The 23619-nt window shown below is 37.1% G+C and overlaps 1 protein-coding gene across 2 annotated transcripts in view; it reads left to right on the forward strand.

The window, feature by feature from the left end:
• The window catches only part of clstn2 (calsyntenin 2), a 209173-nt gene that overhangs the window by 176087 nt on the left and 9467 nt on the right, over positions 1–23619 (forward strand). For both annotated transcript variants that reach the window (XM_034703752.1, XM_034703753.1), the window contains 3 exons: positions 12877–13039; positions 20614–20780; positions 21154–21302. In XM_034703752.1, coding sequence (XP_034559643.1) covers positions 12877–13039; positions 20614–20780; positions 21154–21302 — 479 coding nt within the window. The remainder of the gene's footprint in view (positions 1–12876; positions 13040–20613; positions 20781–21153; positions 21303–23619) is intronic.

Genomic DNA, 23619 nt, shown 5'->3' on the forward strand with positions numbered 1-23619 from the left:
GACATCCTTTTACAAAGACACAACATTCAGCACCCTTTATTGTTAAAAAAGCGCAAGCATGCAATGATAAAAGAAGCATTTGTTTTTTAAAAATAGATAAATAGAAAAAGACAGACAGTAACAAAAGATATCAAGCGTTGCATATACATCTTCAGAGTTTGCGTTTATTTATATCTAGCTTCTGTTAATCAGATGAAGTCATTTGAGAGCTCAGCTGTACTCTGTCACTTCCTGTGTTACTCCCTCAATGTGAAGAGCTGCTGCATATTATTGTGTATGCAGCTGCAGCATGCGTGTGTGCAGAATAGCAGTAATGACCCTGGGATGCTGGATTTGTGTGTGTTTGTGTGTTTGTGTGTGTGTGTGTGTGTGTCTGTGTGTCTGTGTGTCTGTGTCTGTGTCTGTATAAGAGGAGGGGTACTTAATGGTGGTGTCTGATGCTTACAGACCACTCTTAAGGCAAACTGAGTGCACTGTAAGTACCCATAAGCATTCAGTCAGCACACTAATGACAGTTTGCTAATTTCATCTCTCTGTTTTATCTGTCTCTATCACTCCACATTTCTTTCCCTCCTTCTCATCTTTTCTACTGCTCTTCAGACGTGTGCCTCCTGTTTGTACAAAAAAGGCTTTTCATGCCAACCTCAAAGGTACAAATTAAATCATTAATTGATGTTTTTTAATTCCTGTATTCACATAGAAGAGCTGGTAAAATTGCAGACATCACAGGGGGACAGACAGACCGACGGTCAGACAGATGAAAAGATCTCAATAAAAGTCTCTGAAACTTTCAAAGCAAACCTTCAACCTGATTCCCGTTTAATCCTACCTTTCACTTTTTCCTTTGTTTTGTTTTTTTCAGTCAAATAACAGATTTTGTTAAAACTTCTGAAAGTAGACCTTGATACAGACTTTACATAATGATATTTTCTCTCTCCAGCCAGTACAGAACTCCATCATTTTTTTATTATGGCATTGGGACATTATTTATTGTGGTTATTGTGTTACAGAGTTCATAAAGCAGTGAATCGCATCTTATTGCTTTCCGAAACTATACCTCAGAAATGATCTGCTTTGCAATGACATCTATTATGCCCAGCCTGAACATGCCATAAAATGTTGTTATCTTTTTCTCTTTCTGTTACACTTTTGAATTTTATTTTTATTTCCATTCTTTCACAATCCCTGTTATTCCCTGCCACCACTGTGACACCAAATAGGCTGACATCAATAATGCAGTGACACAACAGTGGCTGAAGGGAGCAGAGCAGAGGACAGGACAGGTGAGGAATGAGAATAGGAACAAAGAACATGAGAGGAGGGAGAGAGAAGAGAGGCTCAGGTTAGGAAAGAGCAATGGGGTAGAGGAGAAGATTGTGGAAGAAGAAAAAACAGATGGAAGAAAGAAAAGAAAAAGGGCACAGACAGATGAGAAGAGGAGAAAAGGAGTAAAGTAGGGGCTAAAGCTATACATTTAAATTGTCTAGAATTATCTTCTGACTTTTAAATTCAGAAAAAAATAAACAACTGATGTGTTTGTTAAGTTGCATTCAAGGATGGATAATTTTACAAAGTCATGGGGTGCCGACTGGCCGAGCGTTCGAAGCCCTCATACAAAGCTTATAATCCTCACCACAGCTGTTGCTGATTCGACTCCAGGCCATGACCCTTAGCTACATGTCTTCCCCAACTCCCTGCTCCCCACATGTACTGTCTCTCTTCAGCTATCCTTTCAATAAGGGTATAAGAATATATATATACATATTTATACATATGCTTACATCATAAAACATTACGTAAACATAAACATACATTACATAAAAATGTACATTGTATGAAAAGTCTTCTCCCAATTCAGTTTTCACTGTGCGTCACAATAGACTTGACCCTATTAAAGGGCTTTCCAGCAGCCAGCAAAGTGTCCTCATTATTCTGCTTATGTCAGCACATTTAAATGCCTCATGGCTTTCTTTGAACAAAGGGGGTACGTTTGTTTTTCTCCCTAACATGCAAACTGAGCCGTTTTGTATTAATACCTGAGGGTTTTTTTTAGCCAATACTTACTCAAAGCAAGATTTTGGGACTATACTCTTTTTATTAGCAGCAGAAAGTCTGTAATTGTTTATCCAATGATCTTTTATGTGACAACCTATATTCTGCCTCCAGACTCCACAGTATTTTCTGGGTCCACTTGGCTCCTATCTTCCTTCTTTTGTACAGATGTACTAGGCTCTCGTAAATACGCAGTGACCGTTTTCCTCAAGATAGACAGGCTTATCTCTGGTGTTTACTCTCAGCAATAAAACTCTGCTATTGCATGGAAATGTACTCAACAAAGAGAAACACGCTCAGTATGAGGTATGATTTTAGTCACCAGCATCTGTGAGCTGAATTTTTCAAGTACAAAAAGTAGTAAATGTAAATGAATGAAAAGACTGTCTGGGGGACAGTTTTACAGTCCTAAACATGTCCACCAACTGAGTTTGTTTATTTTTCTATCAGAGAGATGAAGAACTTTGTAAACTTTTGCAAAATTTCAATAATACTATTTACCAGATTTTGAACTTAATGTGGAGCTAGCCAGAGAACTGTCAACATTTGGCTTAGAAAGACAAATTCACCCCAGAGATGTAAGCTAAAATCCAACATTGTCTAATTTAGGAGTTTGCAAATAAGTTTCGCCTCTGACTAAATTTTTTCTAAGCCACTAGATCAGGGGTGTCAAAAATACGGCCCACGGGCCAAAACCGGCTATTGCAAAAGGTTCCAATCCCGGCCCATGGATGACTTCCCAAAGTGAAACTATAACAGAGACTACATTAGCTACACTTTTTCGATAAAAGTAACTGCTATTTCATATTTTTCCTCTTGGGGTAACATACAATCATAGTGCTGATGGAGCGCACCTGAATGGCGCTCCAGGAGGAAATATGCATATTGCATAATCCAGTGGAAATTCATAGCCTTTTTAGAGCACTTCAAGATCCAATCAACACTAAAGTTTTCGTATACAGTATGTAAACTTGTAACAGCAGGGATCAACCTTTTTCGAAAAATGGAGCCACATATCGTGGACATGCTTACCACACATGTGCGTACGTCATAGGTCCCACTATGAGACTCATCATGGCGAAAAATACAACAGCTTTTTTTCTAAAAAGATAGTTCATCGAATGTGAACATTTTCAGAATGTACTTTCTTGCACTAAAACAAAGGTAAACATTTGGAGTTGTCCTTCTCTTTAGGTTATTATGTTATGATTTTACTGGTCTGGCCCACTTCAGATCAAATTGGGCTCTATGTGGCCCCTGAGCTGAAATGAGTTTGACATCCCTGCACTAGATGGTGGGCCAGCCCAGAACACAATCAAAGGCTAATTTCTGAAGTTGTTTTATTAAGAAAATTCAACAGACTATGACAAAGTGTCTTTTGTAAGTGTTCATTGAACTATGACAGCCTGTTGTTACATTTTGTAGAACAGTCAGAAACAAAAAGCCACAGGTGTATGTCTGGGTTTTTGTACAGCATAGAGTAATGAAATTGTGTGGGTGTTTTTTTATCACTGCATGTGTGGTGCATACCTACCGGAGCCTAGCTTATTCTATAAAATTCAAACTTTTATTCTCAGAGTTGTTGCTTTGCATCAGCGACTGCCCCTCCTCACTTCCTTGTAGCAGCATTATTAATGTTCATGCCATCACAATGTGTTCAGACTGAATTTAGCTAAACATTTTAGGCAGCATGGTATGAAGTCTCAATCAAAAGCTTGAAAGAGCTATTTTGTGTATTGATTTTAATTTACTATGGACCACACAGCTCTTCAGCCTTTCCTCTAACGTATCAATCCTCATGACATTTATAAAGACGAAGCATTTTAATATATTAAAGTTTATGACCCTTTTTTGGATATAACCTGTGGGACATACAAGATTGACTGCAACTCATGGAGCCTGTGTGAATGCCATGGCAACTTGAGCTGGAGTTGTCACGTGCAAGTTTGTAACTTTCAAAGGCAGCAGACTTCTGACAAGTCTGACAAGTTAACATGCATTGGACACTAGGACAAGCTAATTTGATGAAGTAAGGATGAAATGTTTAAGTAACACCTGTGCTTTTCTTCTGACAATCAAAAATGTCTGATGTGGAAAAAAAGCCATAAATCTCTGACAGAGTCCTTAGAAGAGGTGACTTCAGAGTTTGTTTGTGTGAGCGTGGTTGGTTGAATATGTGAGTTTAAGTCAGAAAGGTAGGGTTCTTGCCCCGGAGAAGCTGTCTTTCATTTTCCTGCTGAAATATTTAGACCTAGTAATCCTTTTGGCATTTTCTTCAAAGCAGCTGCTCACTCTGTCAGAAGGGGTTTTATTGAATCTGAATCTTGTCTACTTTAGGGTTCAAAGCACCAGTGTACTGTTGTATTTTAATCTGTAAAAGGAAATGTGATAAAAACTGTAGTTTTCTTTGGAGGAAATTTGTCGCTATTTTCCACACCTCCCTCAGCATTTTATGTTTACCTTTTTGGCTTAAGCATATGTTTATCTTGAACAAATTACTGTCCCTAGGTAATTCAACGAAACTTATTTTTTTCTGTTAAAAGTAGGAGAAATTGTAACTTTGGGAGTGCCATGGAAAACATCACTATTCTTCCATTAGTACATCCTGTGCCTCTCCATGAGAGGGACTTTTCAAAATATTCCATTCACAGTGTTGGAAAACAGCAATTTGACATGAATATATTTGAAATAGGATGTTTATTTGCAGGGACATGGCCTCAGAGTCTCTGTACTGCTGCAGCTTTCTCTTTCTCTTTGTTATGCGACTCTTCTGTACATTGCTAACAGGCCTGCAGCCTGCTCAGGGACTTGCTCATTACAGTGTTTCAGCCTACATTGTATTGTCATTCGGTTGCAGAGGAGAAATACTTTTACATTCCCACTGACTAATGTCCCTTTAGACATGCAATGTGTGTACAAACAAGGCTCAGAAGCAGAGCAATGCTTATAGCGTCTACTAATAGTGTGTGTATATGTAAATGTGCTTGCATGTGTGTTCTTTTGTAAATCTGGTGGTTTGATTTGTGAAGTTAAAACAGTAAGTACCATAAACTAAGGGACTACTGGATTGGATTCAGAGCTTTAACTACCGTAGCCACCATACATTGTCTGCACGTAAATTACAGCACTTCAGAACGATCAATAAAGTTTATCTTTAACAAGGTAACTTGTGCCAAAAATGTTTTATATTTACAAGTTATTGCATACAACATACAAGCTATGCCCTCTGTTCATTATCTGGCCTTCAGTGCCTGTCAGATTGACAGTGGGTGATCACTTCATGCGCTAACATTCATGCATTAAAGTTTGATTCGGAGTGTACTGAGATCACCTGCTGTGAAGTCTTTTCATACATAAAATCACCCAGCATGCATTTCTAAACACGCACATAGAAATAGAGGACACTGTTTGTTCATGTCCTTTATTTCTGCTCAGTCCGGCATCAGTGAAAGACACAAACAGAGAGGAAAAATGAGAGACAACAAGATAAGGGATCAAGGGAAAAACAATCAGGCTCCCTATGTGAGACAAATAATGTAGGTCACTTTGTTGTTGTCATATTTCCATTCTGCAAGTTGCGTGAAGTAAGTGTGCTAGCTTTTCTTGTTTTCCTGACTACTGTGCTTTGATTGTCTGGCACCTATGTGATGTATGTGTATAACAATCCTCTTCTAAATATTTCCACACTAAACCAACTCTGTGTTAATCTGTTTGTTTCAGTTTTTTATGTATAAATAAACACTCTGTCGTTTGTTTTTAATTTCCCAAAGAGTCTTTTAACCCTACTTGTTTGTCATCAGTCAATTCACATTTTCCTACAACATTAGATATTACATGACTTTTATGTAGTCTAATGTATTTTAACAAAAAAATTCAAGATTCTAAAATAATTATTCCGAATGCCTGTGAAAAACCATTGCTCATTGATATTCATGGTTCATGATTAAATATCTGCTAAATCACTAGCTGTCATCCTTTGTTGCCATTAAAAAGAGGTGTCTAAGGCACGGACAGGTAAACCTACACAGTGTCAAAGACAAATTGCAGTTTTTCAGATGTCTAGTGACATCACTTGTCTTGCAATGTAAAATGGTATCATCTGCATAAAGATGTATGGCATAGTTTTGGACCTATACGAGCTCCATTCTAGTTTTTTATTGAGTCTTATTTATAACATGTTTTTTCTCTGTATGTAGATTGTGAGACAGAGGGAAGTCGTATTGGTTTTTTTTGCTTTACTTTATTTTATTATTAATTTTTGTTCTTTATACAGCGCTTTGTTACATTTTTGTTGCATGAAAATTGCTTCACAAATACAGTCTTGATTGATTGATTGATTGATTGATTGATTGATTGATTGATTGATTGATTGATTGATTGATTGATTGATTGATTGATTGGTTGGTTGGTTGGTTGGTTGGTTGGTTGGTTGGTTGGTTGATTGATTGATTGATTGATTGATATCATTAGCCTGGTTAGCAAAATAAATCAGTTAAAAAACTAAACCTTGTGGTAAACCTTTGGTTACGTCAAGAAAAGCTGAGGAGCGTTCATTGAGTTTTCAACATTGCTTGCAATTAGATAGATAATTTGACAACAAGCCAACAGCTTAATTTGAATGGCCTTTATCTGACGTTCTCCAAAAAAACAAACCATTAAGAACAGTTCCAAATACCTTGGAATAATCAGTATAAAAGGCAGTACTGTAGTTCTTAATGCCCAACATACATACTACAATGTAGTATTAGGGATGCACCGATCCGATCCTGATATCGGATATCGGCCAGATCGGACTCAAAAAGCTAGATCGGATATCGGTGACAAGGGGCCGATATATAGTGCCTATCCATATGGCAGATCTATTTATCTCAGTTCTATGCGTGTGTTTACACACTATCCTGTGTTTACAACAGCCATGTGCGTCTCCTACGTCATCAGCACCGGCACTATTTTTGCCCGGCGGAGCATGATGGAAGATAACTACGAGGCTCTGCAGTTTAGGTGCATGTCACGCTTCTTTTGCTAACAACTCCGCCAGAAACTTGCAACATGTGCAGGGCTAATGTTTCGATGGATCGGCTAGTATCGGTATTGGCAGATACCAAAGCCCAGGTATCGATATCGGTATCGGGACCTAAAAAGTAGGATCAGTGCATCCCTATGTAGTATATACTACATGTCTCCCACTCATCATTTTTTTAACAACAACAGTTATTGTTTGCCCTGCTTCCTGCAACCAGTCAGATTCCAGTAAAAAGCAGTGCAAGCACAAATAACCACTGAACTTTTGGTTAGTTCCAGAAGGGAGTATGGAAATTGGTCTGCAGTTATTCAACAATGTGGGATCACAACTTATTAATTACTGGTAATGTAGGCAGTTATGCAAACACTGGAAGTAACATTATTTTGTAGTAGGAGATTAAAAACATGCAATGCTGGTTCAGCCATGCTTAAAGGAGGCCTACCAATTTTCTAGGGGAGGAGGAGAGAAAACAAGTCTATTTGAAGCCTCATGGAACCACTAGTATAGATGTAAACTCCTACTCTCATTTCATAGACGATGGTATAAATCACAAACTTAAATTCAACCAGAATTACTGTGGTTCATAAAGACTGGAAAATATCCACACCCAATCAAGAGAGCTGTCTCAGCCCAACAAGTTCAGAAAGATGTGATTCCTGTTGTACATTTTATTTGTATCAGTGTTTATCTTTTTCAATCACATCCCGAGGCAATCAACCAGTTAACAGCTGAATGAAAGGCAAATCATTCTGCCTTTCAAGTATACACACAAGTAACTAAAGCTGAATTATTCAACTTTAACTGCTGTCGTATAAATTACACATGCTTCAAATCAGGAGATATCTTACTCTGTTTGCAGGAAACTGTCAAATTAAATAATGTCCTTTTCACTGTAATAATATATATTATGACCGATAGCGTCAATGCGATAATTCCGCTGTTCTTAAGACCCAACTCAGTCGAGGCATGATGGCTGTCTAACATGAGTCTGGTTCTGCCTGAGGTTTCTGCCTGTTAAAAGGAAGTTTTTCCTCACCACTGTAACTAGCTAAATACTGCGATGTGCAATGCTCATGATGGATTAAGGTGGGGTCAGACTGAGTCTTACCCTGTCTTGGTGTTGGGTCTCTGTTCATAATTTGACATAGTGTGGTCTAGACCTCCTATGTTTGTAAAAGCGTCTTGAGATAACGTTTGTTGTGATTTGGCGCTATACAAATAAAGATTGATTGATTGATTGATTGATTAAGGTCAGAAATTCTGATACATTTTTTTTATTTTGTGTTATTTTATTAAGCTGCCACATTGTCTTCCTGCTTCCTGTTGCTGTCATGATACAAAATAACACCACCACCACACTTTTGAATCGCATATCTCACTTTAAAAAATTCCAAGATGACGCAGTTGACAAGTCAAAGTGAATATTAACTTTGTGTCAAACAGAATTAAAATATCAATAAAGTCATTGAAGTTAAAGGTTCCACCTACAAGCTAAGCATACAGGTGCAGCTAATCAGACTAATGTCAGCCTGCCTGCCTACTGACTCTCCTGCTTTCTGTTCAAATACACATAAGCACAAATGCTTGTAGATATGTACCTGTATATTGTACACAAATTAAAACTGCTTGGTGAACTTAAATGGATGCTCATGACTCACATTTCAGAATTGGCAAGAACTTAATTGCTTCCACAGGGAAACTAAAGCGTTGCAATTGCTCGTTTTACAAGACATTGGAATCCATTGCTTCATATGATTCTTAATATGAACTTAAAAACTGTTTTGAAGTGCAAAATAGTGGATTATTAAACATGTTATTAAAAATGTGATGAACTGCAAATAACTGTTAAAATTGAGAATGGTGGCCTAGCGGTCTAAGCGCCCCATGTACAGAGGCTGTAGTCCTTGTTGCAGAGGTTGCCGGTTCGACTCCCGACCGCTACCATGTGCTACATGTCTTCCCCCCCTCTCTGCTCCCCACATTTCCTGTCTCTCTTCAGCTATCCTATCATAAAGACAAAAAGCCCCAAAAAATATAACTTATTAGATAATAATCGTTATTAAACATTTTTTAGATTTTAGATATCCCTGGTATTTTCATTTTTTAATTCTTAATATACAAAATATTCCTCCTCATGTTCACCAAAAACTGAAGCAAACTGTAGGTATTTGTGAAGTTTAATGGATTTGCACCAAAATAAGTTTAGCGACCAGCGAAGAATTGTGGTTACAGCTATAGGTGATTCTGTCAGAAGTCGTAAGGAGAGGTTTGAATGTACTTGTGTTTCTATGAGGATGCCATCTATATAAAATCATAGTAACACTCCATAAATGTGATACTGTGTGGGAAGGGTGTCTTCAGTCTCTTTGGGGAATTTATGTCTCTTCACACTTAAAGTGAGACTCTCCATCCTAAATTGAACATCCCTGGAGAATCCTGGTTCCACCAACACAGGTCTGAACCCCATTACTTCACATAAAAGCTTGAATAAACCACTACTAGTGTGTATGTGTGTGTGGGGGGTGTGTGGAGTGAATGTTGTATCCTTCCCTGCTGTTCTCTGTGCATCTCAAATAAGCAGATTTTCTCCTCTTCAGTGCTAATAAATTGCTCACTGCTCATTCAGCCGAGCCCGGCACACTAGACTTATTACAAGAAAACAGATGCTATGGCTATTAGAACAGGAACAATAAAGTGAGGACTTTAAAGTATTTAAAGGCCTCAACTAGGAGATTTAAACTCTATCACTTTTAAAGAATTTGAAGTTTGAATTGCTGGGATTGAGAATATTTGCAGCTCTCCCTAAAAGGCATTGTGGCACCGATGTGTGTGCAGATGATATGTTGTTTACCACATCTTTTGTTCTGTTACATTTATCCTATGGGGAGTCAAATAGTTGAAAAGAGGACTTGTATGACTGAGTACTGGGATGAGGTGTGGAAAGGAATGACAGCAATTTTAGGTTATAAACTTCCTAAGACGTGTGAAGTGCTGTATCTGGGAGATTTAACACAGGAAAATATACAAAGCAAAGACATGTACCTGGTTGGAATACTACTACTGGCATCAAAGAAAGCAATAACAAGAAAGTGGTGTACGGAGGATCCCCCCACTCGGAGAAACTGGTTGGACATTGTTGAAAAACTACACGATATGGAAAACTTCACATGCAATTTAAGACTTCAACAATCTGCCTGCCAAGAAAAATGGAAAAAATGGACAGACTTTATAACCCATCAAAAAGTCCGAAGAGAATGGACGATTTTAAAGGATGCTAAACTAACGTTTGTTAACTGACACCAATGTTTGTTTGATGTGTTTGTTTTGATGTAACCTTATCAAGAAAAGCAAATAAGTAAAAAAAAAAAAAAAGAGGACTTGTATATGTTTAGCCATTTGCATCATATTATTCTTAAAATGTAAGACCGTATAAACAATCCCTTTAGTGGAATCCATGGGTGCTTAATATAAAATAGTTTCTGGCTTTTTAATCCTTTTCAGTGTGCAAGTGGACTATAACACGGCACTGTGCGCCTTGGGCTGCTCACCAGTCATTCACAAGCTACTTGCTGTGTTCTAACTTTATTGCTATGATTAACTGTTTATGTAGCATAAGTCAAGAAAGAAGTGGTCATCTCCTTTTTTTTCTCCAATGACTCTCTTCTCTCCTTACTCCCCTCATAAAAAAGGTCAGAAGGGGGAGGTAGAGCATCCAGCCTCATGCAGCGGGGATGAGCTGTAGCGTAAACAGGTTTCTCAGCCTGGCCCTGCCTTCTCTGTTCTTGCACCACTCTACATACACTTCTTTTTTTTTTGTCCTCTTTTCTTCTCTCTTGGTCTGTTGGTATGATAGGTGGTGAGAGCTAGCATGCAGGGGAATGCTGGAGAAAACTGTTGAGCCTCCCTGAGGTGTTGTGAGCCTAACTTGAGGGTACAGAGGGGAAAGGCTGTACCAAATTTATAACCTTGTTAGTGTGTTCGTCGCTCTCGCTGCCAATCTAGTTCTATGTTCGAGGGGTGGGGTTATCAGGGGCCAAGTAGAAGTGTAGATGGGTGGATGTGTGGGGAGGTGGAGGGGGTGGTATGACTTCTTTATGTCTTTTGAAGTTGGGGGAAAACCACATGGTAGAAGCATTGAAGTGCCGTCTAACTCCACACAGGCACTCCCAGGCCTGCCACAGCCATATAGAGTTTAACTTTCATTTCTATATTTGTGTTTCTTTTCTGCCATTCTACTAAGTAGACTAAGGTATAAAGCTTGAGATACTGTAAAATTCACCTCACTGTAGCCAGGAGTTTAATAGCAAAATTCATTTAGAGGTGACAAAACTACTTTAATGAGTCATTTGGCTTGTAGACTGAGGACTGACAGTGAATTAATCATAATATTTTGGATTATTATCGAAAGGCTTCAATCATTTTTCAAGATAACTGGTAAAAACATGATTTCAAATAGTGTGATTTTCTGCTTTTTTTATCATACATACGGTAAAAGAACATACTTAACTGTTTGAACCAAACAGATACTCTCTATTATTGAGCTCTAGAAAATTATACCTGACATTTACTCACATTTTATAGATTAAACCATCAACTGAAAGATCAAGGAAATATCTGCACAGTGCAAAAACTCAAAATCTTACCAAGTGAAATTGTCTCATTTTTAGTAAATGCATTTTATTGGAGAATCTATCAGAAAACAGCTCCATTGATAAAAGAAAGAAAGAAAGAAAGAAAGAAAGAAAGAAAGAAAAGTTGCGTTTTTAAGGATGGGTTACAGTTTTCAGACACTGTTTTTTCTAAATCAGATAAAAATATACATCCTCAAACTACATGTGCACAATAAAACACCTTCTTTTGAGCATAGCTGGCTTATCCTAAAGAACAACATGACTGAATATTAGTATATCCAGCTAACTATGAGAAGACATTATATCTCAAAATTCTCAAATTAAACTTTGTAATCTTATTTCAAGTACAAGATGGTCTTAAACCTAGAGAAGTGCCGCTATAATACAACTCAAAGCACTAAGCTTTAAAATAAGTTTTCCCTGCTAATTTTGAGATCACAGCTTTCTAAATATTACGTTTTATTTTAAGAAATCTTACCAAGCAAATTTTCACTTGTTCTATTGGCAAATTTTTTACATTTTTTTTTACAGTGCAGGGAAACTATTATGAAAAGAACCATAAGCCTAAGACCTTACAGCCATTTCAGGAAATTAGTATGTACTGTAAGTTTTAACACATTTTTGAAGTGCCATTTCAGGGAGCATATGTGTGTGTTTGTGGTGGGGAGAGAGCTGGGCAAAAAGGAAAGAAAACAGTATGTTTGCCTACAAGTCCCAGGAATAATCAAAGAGACTGGAGTCCTCTACAGCGGTGTTTGTCACTCATCGTGTGCCTTTAATGAACAGCTCATTAGACAGAAACCTCATTAGCCATCTGACGACAGGGAGCAAATGATGCAGAGATGAAGAGAGAAATTTGCTGCCTCTCTTTCATTGAAGGTAGAAACAGCAAGGAACGTTCAAGGATGTGCCTCCGGTCTCTGCTGCATGATTGGAGTAAACATCATTTTCATAAGGACATAAACATAATCCTCCACGGAAAAACGCTCCCAACCTAAATAAGACCCCTTAAAAAAGACACAGTTACCTCACTGATGTGTTTTTAAAGCTGCCCTATTTTCATGCATATGAAAACCAGGAATATTTTCTCAGTTGAATGCATAATCAGTGGTCACATAGCAGAAAGTAGTGCAGCTTATTAACATTATAACTGCTTTCTCTCCTTCACAGATCTGTGACAAAGAGTGGCATTATTATGTTATCAATGTGGAGTTTCCTGCGGTCACTCTGTTTGTGGATGGTGTGACCTATGAACCCTACCTGGTGACAGATGACTGGCCCATCCACACCGCAAAGATTGATACGCAGCTGACTGTGGGTGCCTGCTGGCAAGGTCAGTGAGTCTGTTTCTTCGAATGTGTATGTGTGGGGCTATAAATGCGGAGCAGCTTTAATGCAGATTTTCTTTCAAGGCATTAAAGAGGCTCAAACCAGACAGGAATAGGACAGACACAGCTGCTATTACATTCTGTTGTTTACAGCCACACTATAATCTGACACTTGTTTTATATACAGCAGCCTTTTTCAGCTGGGTCCAGGTTCTGGTTTTTATTTGCTCTACATTAAATGATGCTAACAGTTATTTATAGGCTATTTTAACAAAGGAGCAACATCAGTTCATCATTTTTACCACTTCATTTCAGTCAATGAAGCCTATTCTGTGGAACAATTTATAAATGCAGCCTGATTTTTAAAAACTCTTAAGTGATTATAAATGATTATTGTTAGTATAAAAGAAGACAGCTAAAAAGGGACAATGAATAACACCAATTGAGGAAGTATTCTTTAAGTCAGTGGTTCTCAAAGTGTGGTCATGGGACCCCTGGGGATCCGTGTACCATAGTGTGGGGGTCCGTGAAATAATTAGAATACATTTCTAATAAATTATAAAATTGTGCTGTGTCATTAAAAACAGCATATATACCGTTGTTAGGATACTGATTAGTGGCTTGAAGGGATATGTGAGTCTTCCAACTGTACATTTTCTGAAAGCTTTTAAGATCAATAACTTGAAAATTATAAATGCTCTCATGTTGAGTCCACAAGGAATGAAATGACCCTCTGTTTTAAAGTATACAAGTGGTATTTACTTGATTCAAATTGAAGTGTTATCTGTGTATCACTATGGAACAGGTCTGAAGTATTTACATTGATAATTTTTACAATACAAATCGTTCCAAGGGCATCTAAGAGTGCAGATGTTAGTAAGCATGTGCTTAATCTGTTACAATTATGAGGGGGTCCTTGGAAAATTTTCTCACCTGTAAGGGTTCCCTGGCTCCAAAAAATTTGAGAACCCTCTGCTCTAAGTAATGATATAAAAAACTGGGAAATATGTGCCAAAGAGCATTTCAGCTGTTCTGAATCTTTACAAAGACACTGTGCAATTATGTTCTTTAGTATTTCATTTATTTGTTCTGTATCTATGCACAGCTCAATGTCATAAACCACAGTTTTAAGGGGGAGGAATTTGCAGAACTTATTTATATTGAGGTGTTTTTTTCTCATTAGATCATAACCATGCATTTTAGGAAACCAATGGTTTACTATTTTTATTCAGTAAATCTTCTGGACTAGGGGTTTGATTGAAGATTGAAAAGATTCCTAAAATTAACAGAAGAAGGGACCTCAGGAGACGGGCAGCATCTGTGTCTGCAAATTGGCCCCGAGCAGTGGGTCTTTACCTCAATACTACAAACGCTGAGCTCTACCGTATCAGTAGCTAGCAGGATAGCTGTTATTGTGGACTTTGTTGAAAGTGGACAGAGAAAAGCTAAGGACATGATTGGTGGACAATAAGCCAAAGATATCACAGTGGGTGGTTGTAGATGGTCTCACACAGACATATCACTGCTCTAGATGGTGACTTTGATTTAGTTGGCTTGTTGCTGTCAGATGTTGGGCCTTGTGGATGTTTTGCTACTAGATTGTCTGGTTGCCTTTTCACTATTTAAAGTGAACTCGGTCTTAATTGTATTATTTTTGTACAATCACAGTTACAGACACTCTCTTCATCCCTTGTCTTCAGAGTATTTTGCCAAAGATGAATGAATAGTGAAGTTAAAGATTCATCCAACTGATAACTTTGTTTTTATTTCCCAAAGTTTTCAGTACATTTTCTGATATTATCATTGTGATTTTTTTTGGCCATAATAATCATGAGGTATATATAGATATATATGAGAGAGGGAGAGAGAGTGAGGTGTCAGTCAAGCAGCAACCTCCAGTCTCAAACGATGAAGCCCATGCGGAAGTGTTATAAACTGCAATTCATTGAGAATATGCTTGAGGCTGGCTGCAGAAACACCAGAAACCACATAGACATGAATGGGAAAAAGACGATCTTTGCAGCATTAATAAACATGTTTACAGCCTGGTTCAAAAACCTATGCCTGGTTGAGTTCTGCATTTCCAATATGGCTGCCGCCGTCGATTGGCTTCAAAACAGCGCTCAGAAACAGATGGGTGACGTCACGGATACTACGTCCATATTTTATACAGTCTATGGTGTCAGTCCATATACGCATATACAGTATGTTATTAAAACAGTACCAATACAGACCAACTAAGATTAAATCTGTCCCATCTAAAAGGAAAAAAGGACATTTATTTAGTATAATAAAACTTTTCTTGATATTCAAAGGGAAACAACCTGGAACAGAAAAGCAACATATGGCAAATTGCATCAACAAAGAGCCTCAGCAGCCTTTAAAGATTTCAAAAATTGCATTTGAAGCACACACAGAGACAGAGCAAAATCAAGAGTCATGCTGTTAAGATAAATAACAAGATTAAGATTTATGCCCTCGGGCTACGAGTATTTTCTTTGAAATTGAAAGAAGCTAACTGAGTGGGTATCAAAACTGGAAATTCTGCATGTCAGTTCCAGTGGCAGGAAACAAGAGCGGGTAGAGATCACATTTGAATGAGTGAGAGCTACCCTGCTGGTGTGTGTTTATGACTTGAATAATTATATTTAAAAGTGTTTTACAGGAGGGCAGAATGAGACAGGAGCGATCCGTTCAGCAGCTTGCCTAAATCGCGTTCATAACACCCGCCAGCATCGTCCAAAGCTCCAATCCTGGGGACATTGTGGTACCCGTTGAAATTTCCTTTCATCCTATGCCTAAAAATGTCTTTTTGTCGTCATCATTTCCTTCCTTTGCTTCATACAACCCTCTCTTTCTGCCTCTTTCCATGAATCTGTGATTGTGAAAGAAAGCCCTGAAGGAGGGATTAGTGAGAGTGAATGGAGGACAAGTTTGCCAGCTATTACATCCCAATGAAGCCGCTTTAAGCTTCACTAAGCTGCAACTGATAACTTTGCAGGCCATTAGTGAGCAAGATTGCCTTTCAGCTTCTCATTTCTCCTTCCCCCCTTTTCACCACAGTCAACAACATAATGATGAGACATGGGGGATGAAAGACATTCAGACTGTACTTTCACCGCCCTCAGCGCAGAAAAAGAAGACGTGTGTTGCCGCCATTCAAAGTTATGGGATTGTTTTTTTTTTTAGCAGTTTTCTCCAGCAAAAAGCCATTCTTGATTTTTGATGGGTAATGTGTGTTTTTCCCTTTTTTTTGTTTTTTACGTACAACAGTAAAGTGGGTGTAAAATTTCGAAGCTACTCTCACAGCACAGTACACAAATACTTAACAAGCTACACACAGAGTAGGCTGAAAGAGCCTGAGGGTGTTTTTTTTCATAATGAAAGGTGTTAGTCAACACCATCAGTAAGTTTGATATTTTTCTAAAGCAGAAGAAAAATGATATCCATAATCATTATTTTAGTACACATTCAAATGAGAGAGGAGGATAACATTTGATTTCCAAAAGCCCTGCTAAAATTGTAACATTTTTGTTTGCTTCCTGTTTACTTATTTCTTAATGAATGATCTGAAGAGATCATGTGACCTCTTCTTTTGCACTTTTATTCCTTTCTGTTTTTAATGAATCTATAAAAAACACATATACACGTCTACCCGATAATCTAAAAATATCATGTTGCACTTTGCCACTGAATCACAAAGAATTTGTCTTGATGAAAAGCTTTCTACAATGTTTTAGTCAAAGAGATGCAGACAGAGACTAGAGGGCAAAATGGGGAAGAGTATTTCTACGTTTAAAGAGAAAGGAAAGTTAAATGGCATTGATTTGGAAAATTTCTCACCGTACTCCTTCTTGCAGCTTCTTTCATCACAGAAACATATTGTTTACCATGTTTGTTTTTAAAGCATGGGCAAACAGGAAGAAAGACAATAAAACAAACTCATAAGACTGATGTTATTTGTTCTTTGTACACAGCCTCTCTTGACACATCATTTTTTTTATTCTTTATATAAACCAAAGAGCTTTCCAATCATATTTAAGTATGTATGTGTGCAACTTCGACACCAGACAGCTGCAATGATCTTAGCACAGAATTAGGCTGTTTCCGAAACGGCCTGCTACATACTACTTACTAATGTAGTAGGCAGTAGGTATTGCCTACTACATACTGCGTTTGAATTTAGTATGTAGTATGACTGTTCTGTCCGATCTGTCATGCAGCATGCTGAGCCAGACTTCGCTGGATTTCCGGTTTCGGAAAGCGGGAGTAAACAACGGCGAAGCCGATAAATAAAATGCTTATTTAGCATCACTTATGATTTAAAAAGTTAGGAAGTGGTTTATATGTAATTTGATAACTTTCACAGCACCCAAAAACGGATTTCCTCCCGTCAAAAAATGAGGAAAAAGAAAAAGCAGAACGAGCGCTGTGCATTATGGGAAACAGTACGCGAGGAAGACTGGTCCGATGCACACTGAGAAATTTCAGTAGACATCCGGGGAGTTTTGGCATACTGCAGATTTTGCTATTGTTCACATACTACTTACTACATACTGAATTTTGGACATATCAGTACGTACTGCTAGTATAGTAGGCGATTTCGGAAACAGCTTTAGTCTCAACAGTCCATTAATAGCTTTTCAACGGCATCTTCTATTTTATCCTGATAAAAGCAAGCACTAAAGGAAAAAACAGAGGTGTTGAATATCTTTTTTGACCCTGCCACATCCACTCATAGGCATGTGATATACAGTGTTCTGTATTATTTAATATAGCAGGCAAGACACAATAGTAGTCAGTTAATGACAAACCAGTACACTACTTTTTCAGCGTGTTGCAGCAGCTCTGGCTTTAATCTTAATAAGAAATATTCTCAATTAAGTTATAGCAAGACTGCATCGGTTAGGATTTTAGATTAGGATTACTAAAATTGGGATGACAAAAGTATCCATCTGTTTTGTTTCTTGAGATAAGTTTTGTTGAACTTTACACTGTCACCTAGTCTGATGATGATTGTGAGAATGGATGAACTTCCAAATAGAGTCATCTATGCGGCCAATTTAAAAGAGTTCAGAAACCTAAGGTGATACAGTGGACTTTGGTTTGGCTTAGCAGTTCGATGTACAAAGGCTGTTGTTCTCAAAGCAGGCATTCTAGGTTCTAAGACCACTCACTGCTCGGTGACACGTGTAATTCTCTAATCTCTCTTCCAAGATGACTCCCCAAATTAAAATTAAAATAAATTAAGGTTATATTGACTCCCTGACCTCCTGGTCCCCCATACATTTGAGAGACCAGACAAGACAAGATATACTTTGATGTCCCTAAATGAACATTTGTCTTGGGCAATAAAGCAAAAGGAACATACAACTCAGTGCAACTTCAATTAACATAAAAAGCTAAACAACACAAGGCAGTAAACATAAAACAATCAAGTAAAGAGGTACAGATAATATAGTTGAAAATAAATAAGTTCCATAAATAATAAGCCAACAGTTTGCAAGCCATGACAGCACAAGAGCCAGCAAAGCAGTGCAACCAGAACCTTATGGAAGTGGTCCAAATGTGTTGTGTAACAAGAGCCAAAATTGCTCTGCTGGTTATGCGCATGCAGTGTCCACCTTCCTCATCTCATAATTTTTAGTTATTAACAAACTAGTGGCCCTTTAGTGTCATAAATCAAAATGGCCTGCCATAGCTGAAAATTGGATAATACCAAATTCAGATACCATACAGAATATATTGACATGTATTAATATTATTGTAAATTATCCCTTGGAAAATCAAATAAGTGTGACAAAATAAACAATTAATTAAACATCATTTCCAAAAACTGTTTGAATGGTTGAGATTCACTTGGATCCCATCCTTTACTGGACTTTGAGTAAATATTAGCTGACCTTGAGACTCACACTGGATATAGCTTGTCTAATTGGGTGAAGAAAAAAAATACTTTTTTTATCAGAAGTGGTTAAACTGCAGCTCAGGATTGGTTCTCATGGATTGGGCTTGACTGAATTTGTGATGGAGCTGATCTTCAATCAATCATCAATCGAGCTTTATTTATATAGCACCTTTCATACAAATCAAATGCAACCCAAAGTGCTTTACAGCGATTGAAAAACAAGAAAGAAGCAGAAGTAAAACAATGGTAAGAAACATTAGGGGAAAATAATGATAATGATAATAATAAAAATAGTACTAATAAAAATAAAAATAAAAAGAGAATAAAATAGAGACTAAAATAGAGACTAATGCACACCAACAATAAAATATGTGTTATTAAAATAGGTTAAAGCATACTAACAGTTAAAATAGTTTTTAAAAAGGTAAGGGTAAGAGTTTAAAATAAAACTAAGACTAAAAATATCAATAAAAACTGAATAGATAAATAAAATAAATAATTTAATGAATAGATAAATAGAAATAGAATAAGATAACAGTTCAAATTACTAAAATAAAGCAGCATTTAAATCAATATTACAGTAAAAGGTAAGTAATAAAAAAAACACTTTTTTTTTTTGTTAAACCCTACCTAAAAGCCAGACTGAAGAAAAATGTTTTTAGTTGTGAGCTGATCTTGTAGACTGCTATGCTGTTATACATTGCACATCAACACACTCATAAGTGGTACAAAGTTATTGCCTTGCTCTAGGAGTACAATTTATTTAGCCTGAAAATGTTTTTTTCCTGTTTTCTGTGGCAGCTGCAGAGTTTTTCAGGTCAAGCATGTGTTACAGTTGTAAAGCTCATACATCAAATCTAACAAGCAAAGCTGCAGGAAGCATCAAAATAGCTGCAGTGGTGCCAGGTGTTGAAGTGTAACATGTAATATAGTGTCACTCATTTTAGTGTTATGGCTCTTATTCTGAGGTAGTTTTTTGTCTTTATTCAGTGATATTGCACAGTTAGTGCTTGCTGCTGCCTTATTTAAAACATGCTTTTTTCCTCCATGGAGAGCATGTTGTCTCTGCAAATGCGTAGGTACAAAACGCTGTGAGACATTGCGCAAACACAATGTCAATGAGATTCAGTCGTGTAACTTTCCAGTCTAAACTGATGTTCAGAGTTGTTTGGATGCTTATTCTCTTCCCTCTGTTGTGATCATGGTAAAATAACCTCTAAATTCTGCATTGCTAGCCATCTGCTGGGTCTTGTAAGCTTTTTGTGAAGCAGATTCTCTGATGTTATTTTCAGCTAACTGTGTCTGGTTTTCCCTTAGAAACATTCATAATACATGGTGTTGTGTCTTTTCCCCTGCAAAGGTTCTGTGAAAACAGGTTAGAACTCTCAGGCACAAATCTTAGACCAAGCTGGGAAATTACAATGTTCTAGTTTACTTGAGGTTGAAAACAGGCAAAAGTCAAAACCAGCCATTCAGGGGAGATGAAACACATCAAAAAAGGGGGATCAGGTTTCAGAGCAGGGGTTCAAAAGGCAGGGAAGAGGTCATAAAAGGCAATAAAAACAGCTAGACTGCTCAGGTAGAAGCCCAGCAGACAATCATGCAGGTATGAATAGATCTCTCTCATATCTCTCTTCTCCACACTGAGTCTTTCCTCTTCTCTCTCTTTAGGTGGTGAGGTCACAACCCCGAGGTTCACTCAGTATTTCCATGGCAGCCTGTCAGGTCTGACAATCCGACCGGGCCGTATTGAAACCCAGAAGGTTATCTCCTGTTTGCAGGCGTGCAAAGAAGGCCTGGATATCAACTCCCTTGAAAGCCTTGCGAAGGACATCAAGGTGCGTGAGGCACAAAAACAGTGACAGTGCTTCTTGACACAACATGCACACACAGACTTTCAGTCGATGGTTGGTAGTACAGAAAATACTAACTACAATAAAAAGCAAAAAGGCACTAAACCCTGCGTTGTTACTTTAAAAATACCATATTATACCAGAACGCATGTACTATTAAACCAAAGAAAGTGCAATGACACCTAGTTTATGCACACATTTCCTCATAATTTGCCAGTTTGGAATAAAATAAATGATCTGTATTTTTATATATCAAGCTGTGACACAAATTATGTCATTGAGTAACAACTTAACCTTAGTTTGTACTGAGAGCTCTAGACTTTCTGACATAGACAACCACTCTTTGTTTTGTGTCCAGTTCCACTTTAACCCGGCTCAGTCTGTACTTGTGGTGGAGGGAGAGGATTTGGACAGCATCAACACGGCCATGACCAAAGTGTCCTACATCAACTCTCGTCAGTTCCCCACAGCGGGACTCAGACGTCTGCATATTACCACCTCAGTGCAGTAAGAACACTTTCACCTGATTGTTGCTGGTTTTACACACTCATTTTCACGCTTCTCAGATTTCCTTTTTTCTAATATATTTTGAGAACATACAGAGATTTTGAAATTTTTTCTTGAGATGAACCAGCCAATCAAGTGAGCAGCAACCAAAATAAGCACTTTGTTTCCATGACACTTCTCTTCTCTAACATAGATACAATATTAAATAGAATAGACTTTCACCTTCTCTGACAAAAACATACTATTGATTGTTTCATCCAAATTAAAGAAAAATACAGGAGTAGCAAAGGACATATTATTGAACTGGACTTCAGCCATTGCTTGTATTGTTTAGCTGTTGAAAATAGCAGAAAATGTTTATTTCCAGCTAGTTTTCATTTTAAAGTATAAATCAGCTGCTTCATAATGTTTGTGGTCATTAGTTTGTAGCTTTTTTTGTTTGTTTGTTTGTCTCTCTTTGTTTTGCTTATCAAAGCTATGCTGAAAAAAGTAGTTTTTTTCCAGAGGTACTCGTACACGGGAAGGAAGGAAACAGTGCAATGAATGTATTAAATGTGACCTTGTGTGTAATAATAACTACTTCATAAACTTATTATAACTTAAAAATAAAATAAATAAATAAATTATAATAATAACAATAATAATAATAATAACAATAATAATAATAATAATAATAATAATAATAATAATAATAATAACAAGCATCATATCCTTACAGCCGTTTTTGGTTAATCTACTTTTGTACTCCTTGGTTCACCATGTTTCTCCATCTTTCATTCCCCCTGTTCCAGAGCAGTAAGTGATCGCTGGCCTCAGTCGCGATGCGTACCCTGGCTTTATTGATAAGTGGCGCTGACTATTGTAATAAAAATTGACATTGAATTACTAGACCAAGAGATAATCACATGTTTTTCAGTTGTATTTCATGGGGAAAATAACCCATCTTATATTCAGGTCAATTTGGTATAAGTATTTTTCAAAATACTTATACTGCAAAAATTAAAGGAGAACAAAAGTCAACAATTTGTGTGTCTATTCTTCAACTTGCAAAATATATTTGTTTTCATGTGTAAAGTGGTCAGAAAACAAAATTCACACAATCAATGACCGGAAAGGAATAAGACTTGTTTTTGTCGATCCTATGTAATCCATAATATATCAACATAATATAACCCAGATCATCAGCAGAACAAAAAAAGAACATAAGAAATACAGATTTACTCTAAATTTTATTCCGAAATTCTTAGTCATTTTTTGTTTATATTAATTAATTAGTTTAAATGTCAGGGCTTTTTTTAAACTCCACAGAGAGCTCCAAAATTGAAACACATCACTAAGGCTGTTCCATAGCTTGACTTACAAAATTGAAACACATCTGTAGTCTTACAATGGCTCTCACTTAAAATGTTTCAAGCATACATGTTAAGTTATATGTCATTCTCTTTATTTAAAAAAATGTTGTATACAAACACGCATCATGTTTTATGAAAATGTAATTTGGTATCGAACACTTGCATTTAAATGCAAGTTTTTTTTCATGATAAATTTCTCATGACAAACATGTTACCAGTGATCTCTCGAGAAACACAAACTCAGCAGGTATTTGTTGAAAGTTTGAGGTGAGGTGATCTGCTTATTTCGCCCTTGAGCATTGATGTACAATAATGCATTTATAATACATAAACCAGTCACATTAAGTGAATGGTCATATAAGCTACCAACAGTATATGTGTTTAAAACCGTAAAGGAAACCTCTTTCAGATCCAATGTATGTGTCTTTGTCTTTAAGTTTCAAAATGCCCTGTGAGATATCTAAAGATAGATAAGTGATGTAAAAGTATAAAAGTACTAAACAGACCAGCTGGCTGTGAAGGACATCAGGCCTTCTGTTAAGTGGAATAACCATCTTGCTAGTGTCTACTTGTCCTTGCTTTAGTTTTGTTTGTTTTTGTTTTTCTCTCTGTTTCACTGTTTCATCTAATTTTCCTCTGTATGCTTTTCTGGATAGAATCATTTTCTATAGACTTTGTCCACTTCCCCTGATTACTACAGCTCCCAAAGAGTCAAAGTCTTTTTCTCCAACGTTTGTCCACAGCAGAATATCTTCAGAGCCGCTAATTTATTTAATTACAAACACTTTGATCCAAAAAAAAGCACCCTGAAAACATCTTGATTTCCTTGATAATTATTGTGGATATTCAAAGCATTAATGCTAATCTCACTAGTCACCCCACTGATATTTCCTCTAATACCACCTTCAGGCAAATTGCCAAATGAACACACAAGAAATATGAGAATGTAATGATAGACTAACATG

The sequence above is a fragment of the Notolabrus celidotus genome, chromosome 15, assembly GCF_009762535.1.
Source record: "Notolabrus celidotus isolate fNotCel1 chromosome 15, fNotCel1.pri, whole genome shotgun sequence".
NCBI classification, from domain to species: domain Eukaryota; kingdom Metazoa; phylum Chordata; class Actinopteri; order Labriformes; family Labridae; genus Notolabrus; species Notolabrus celidotus.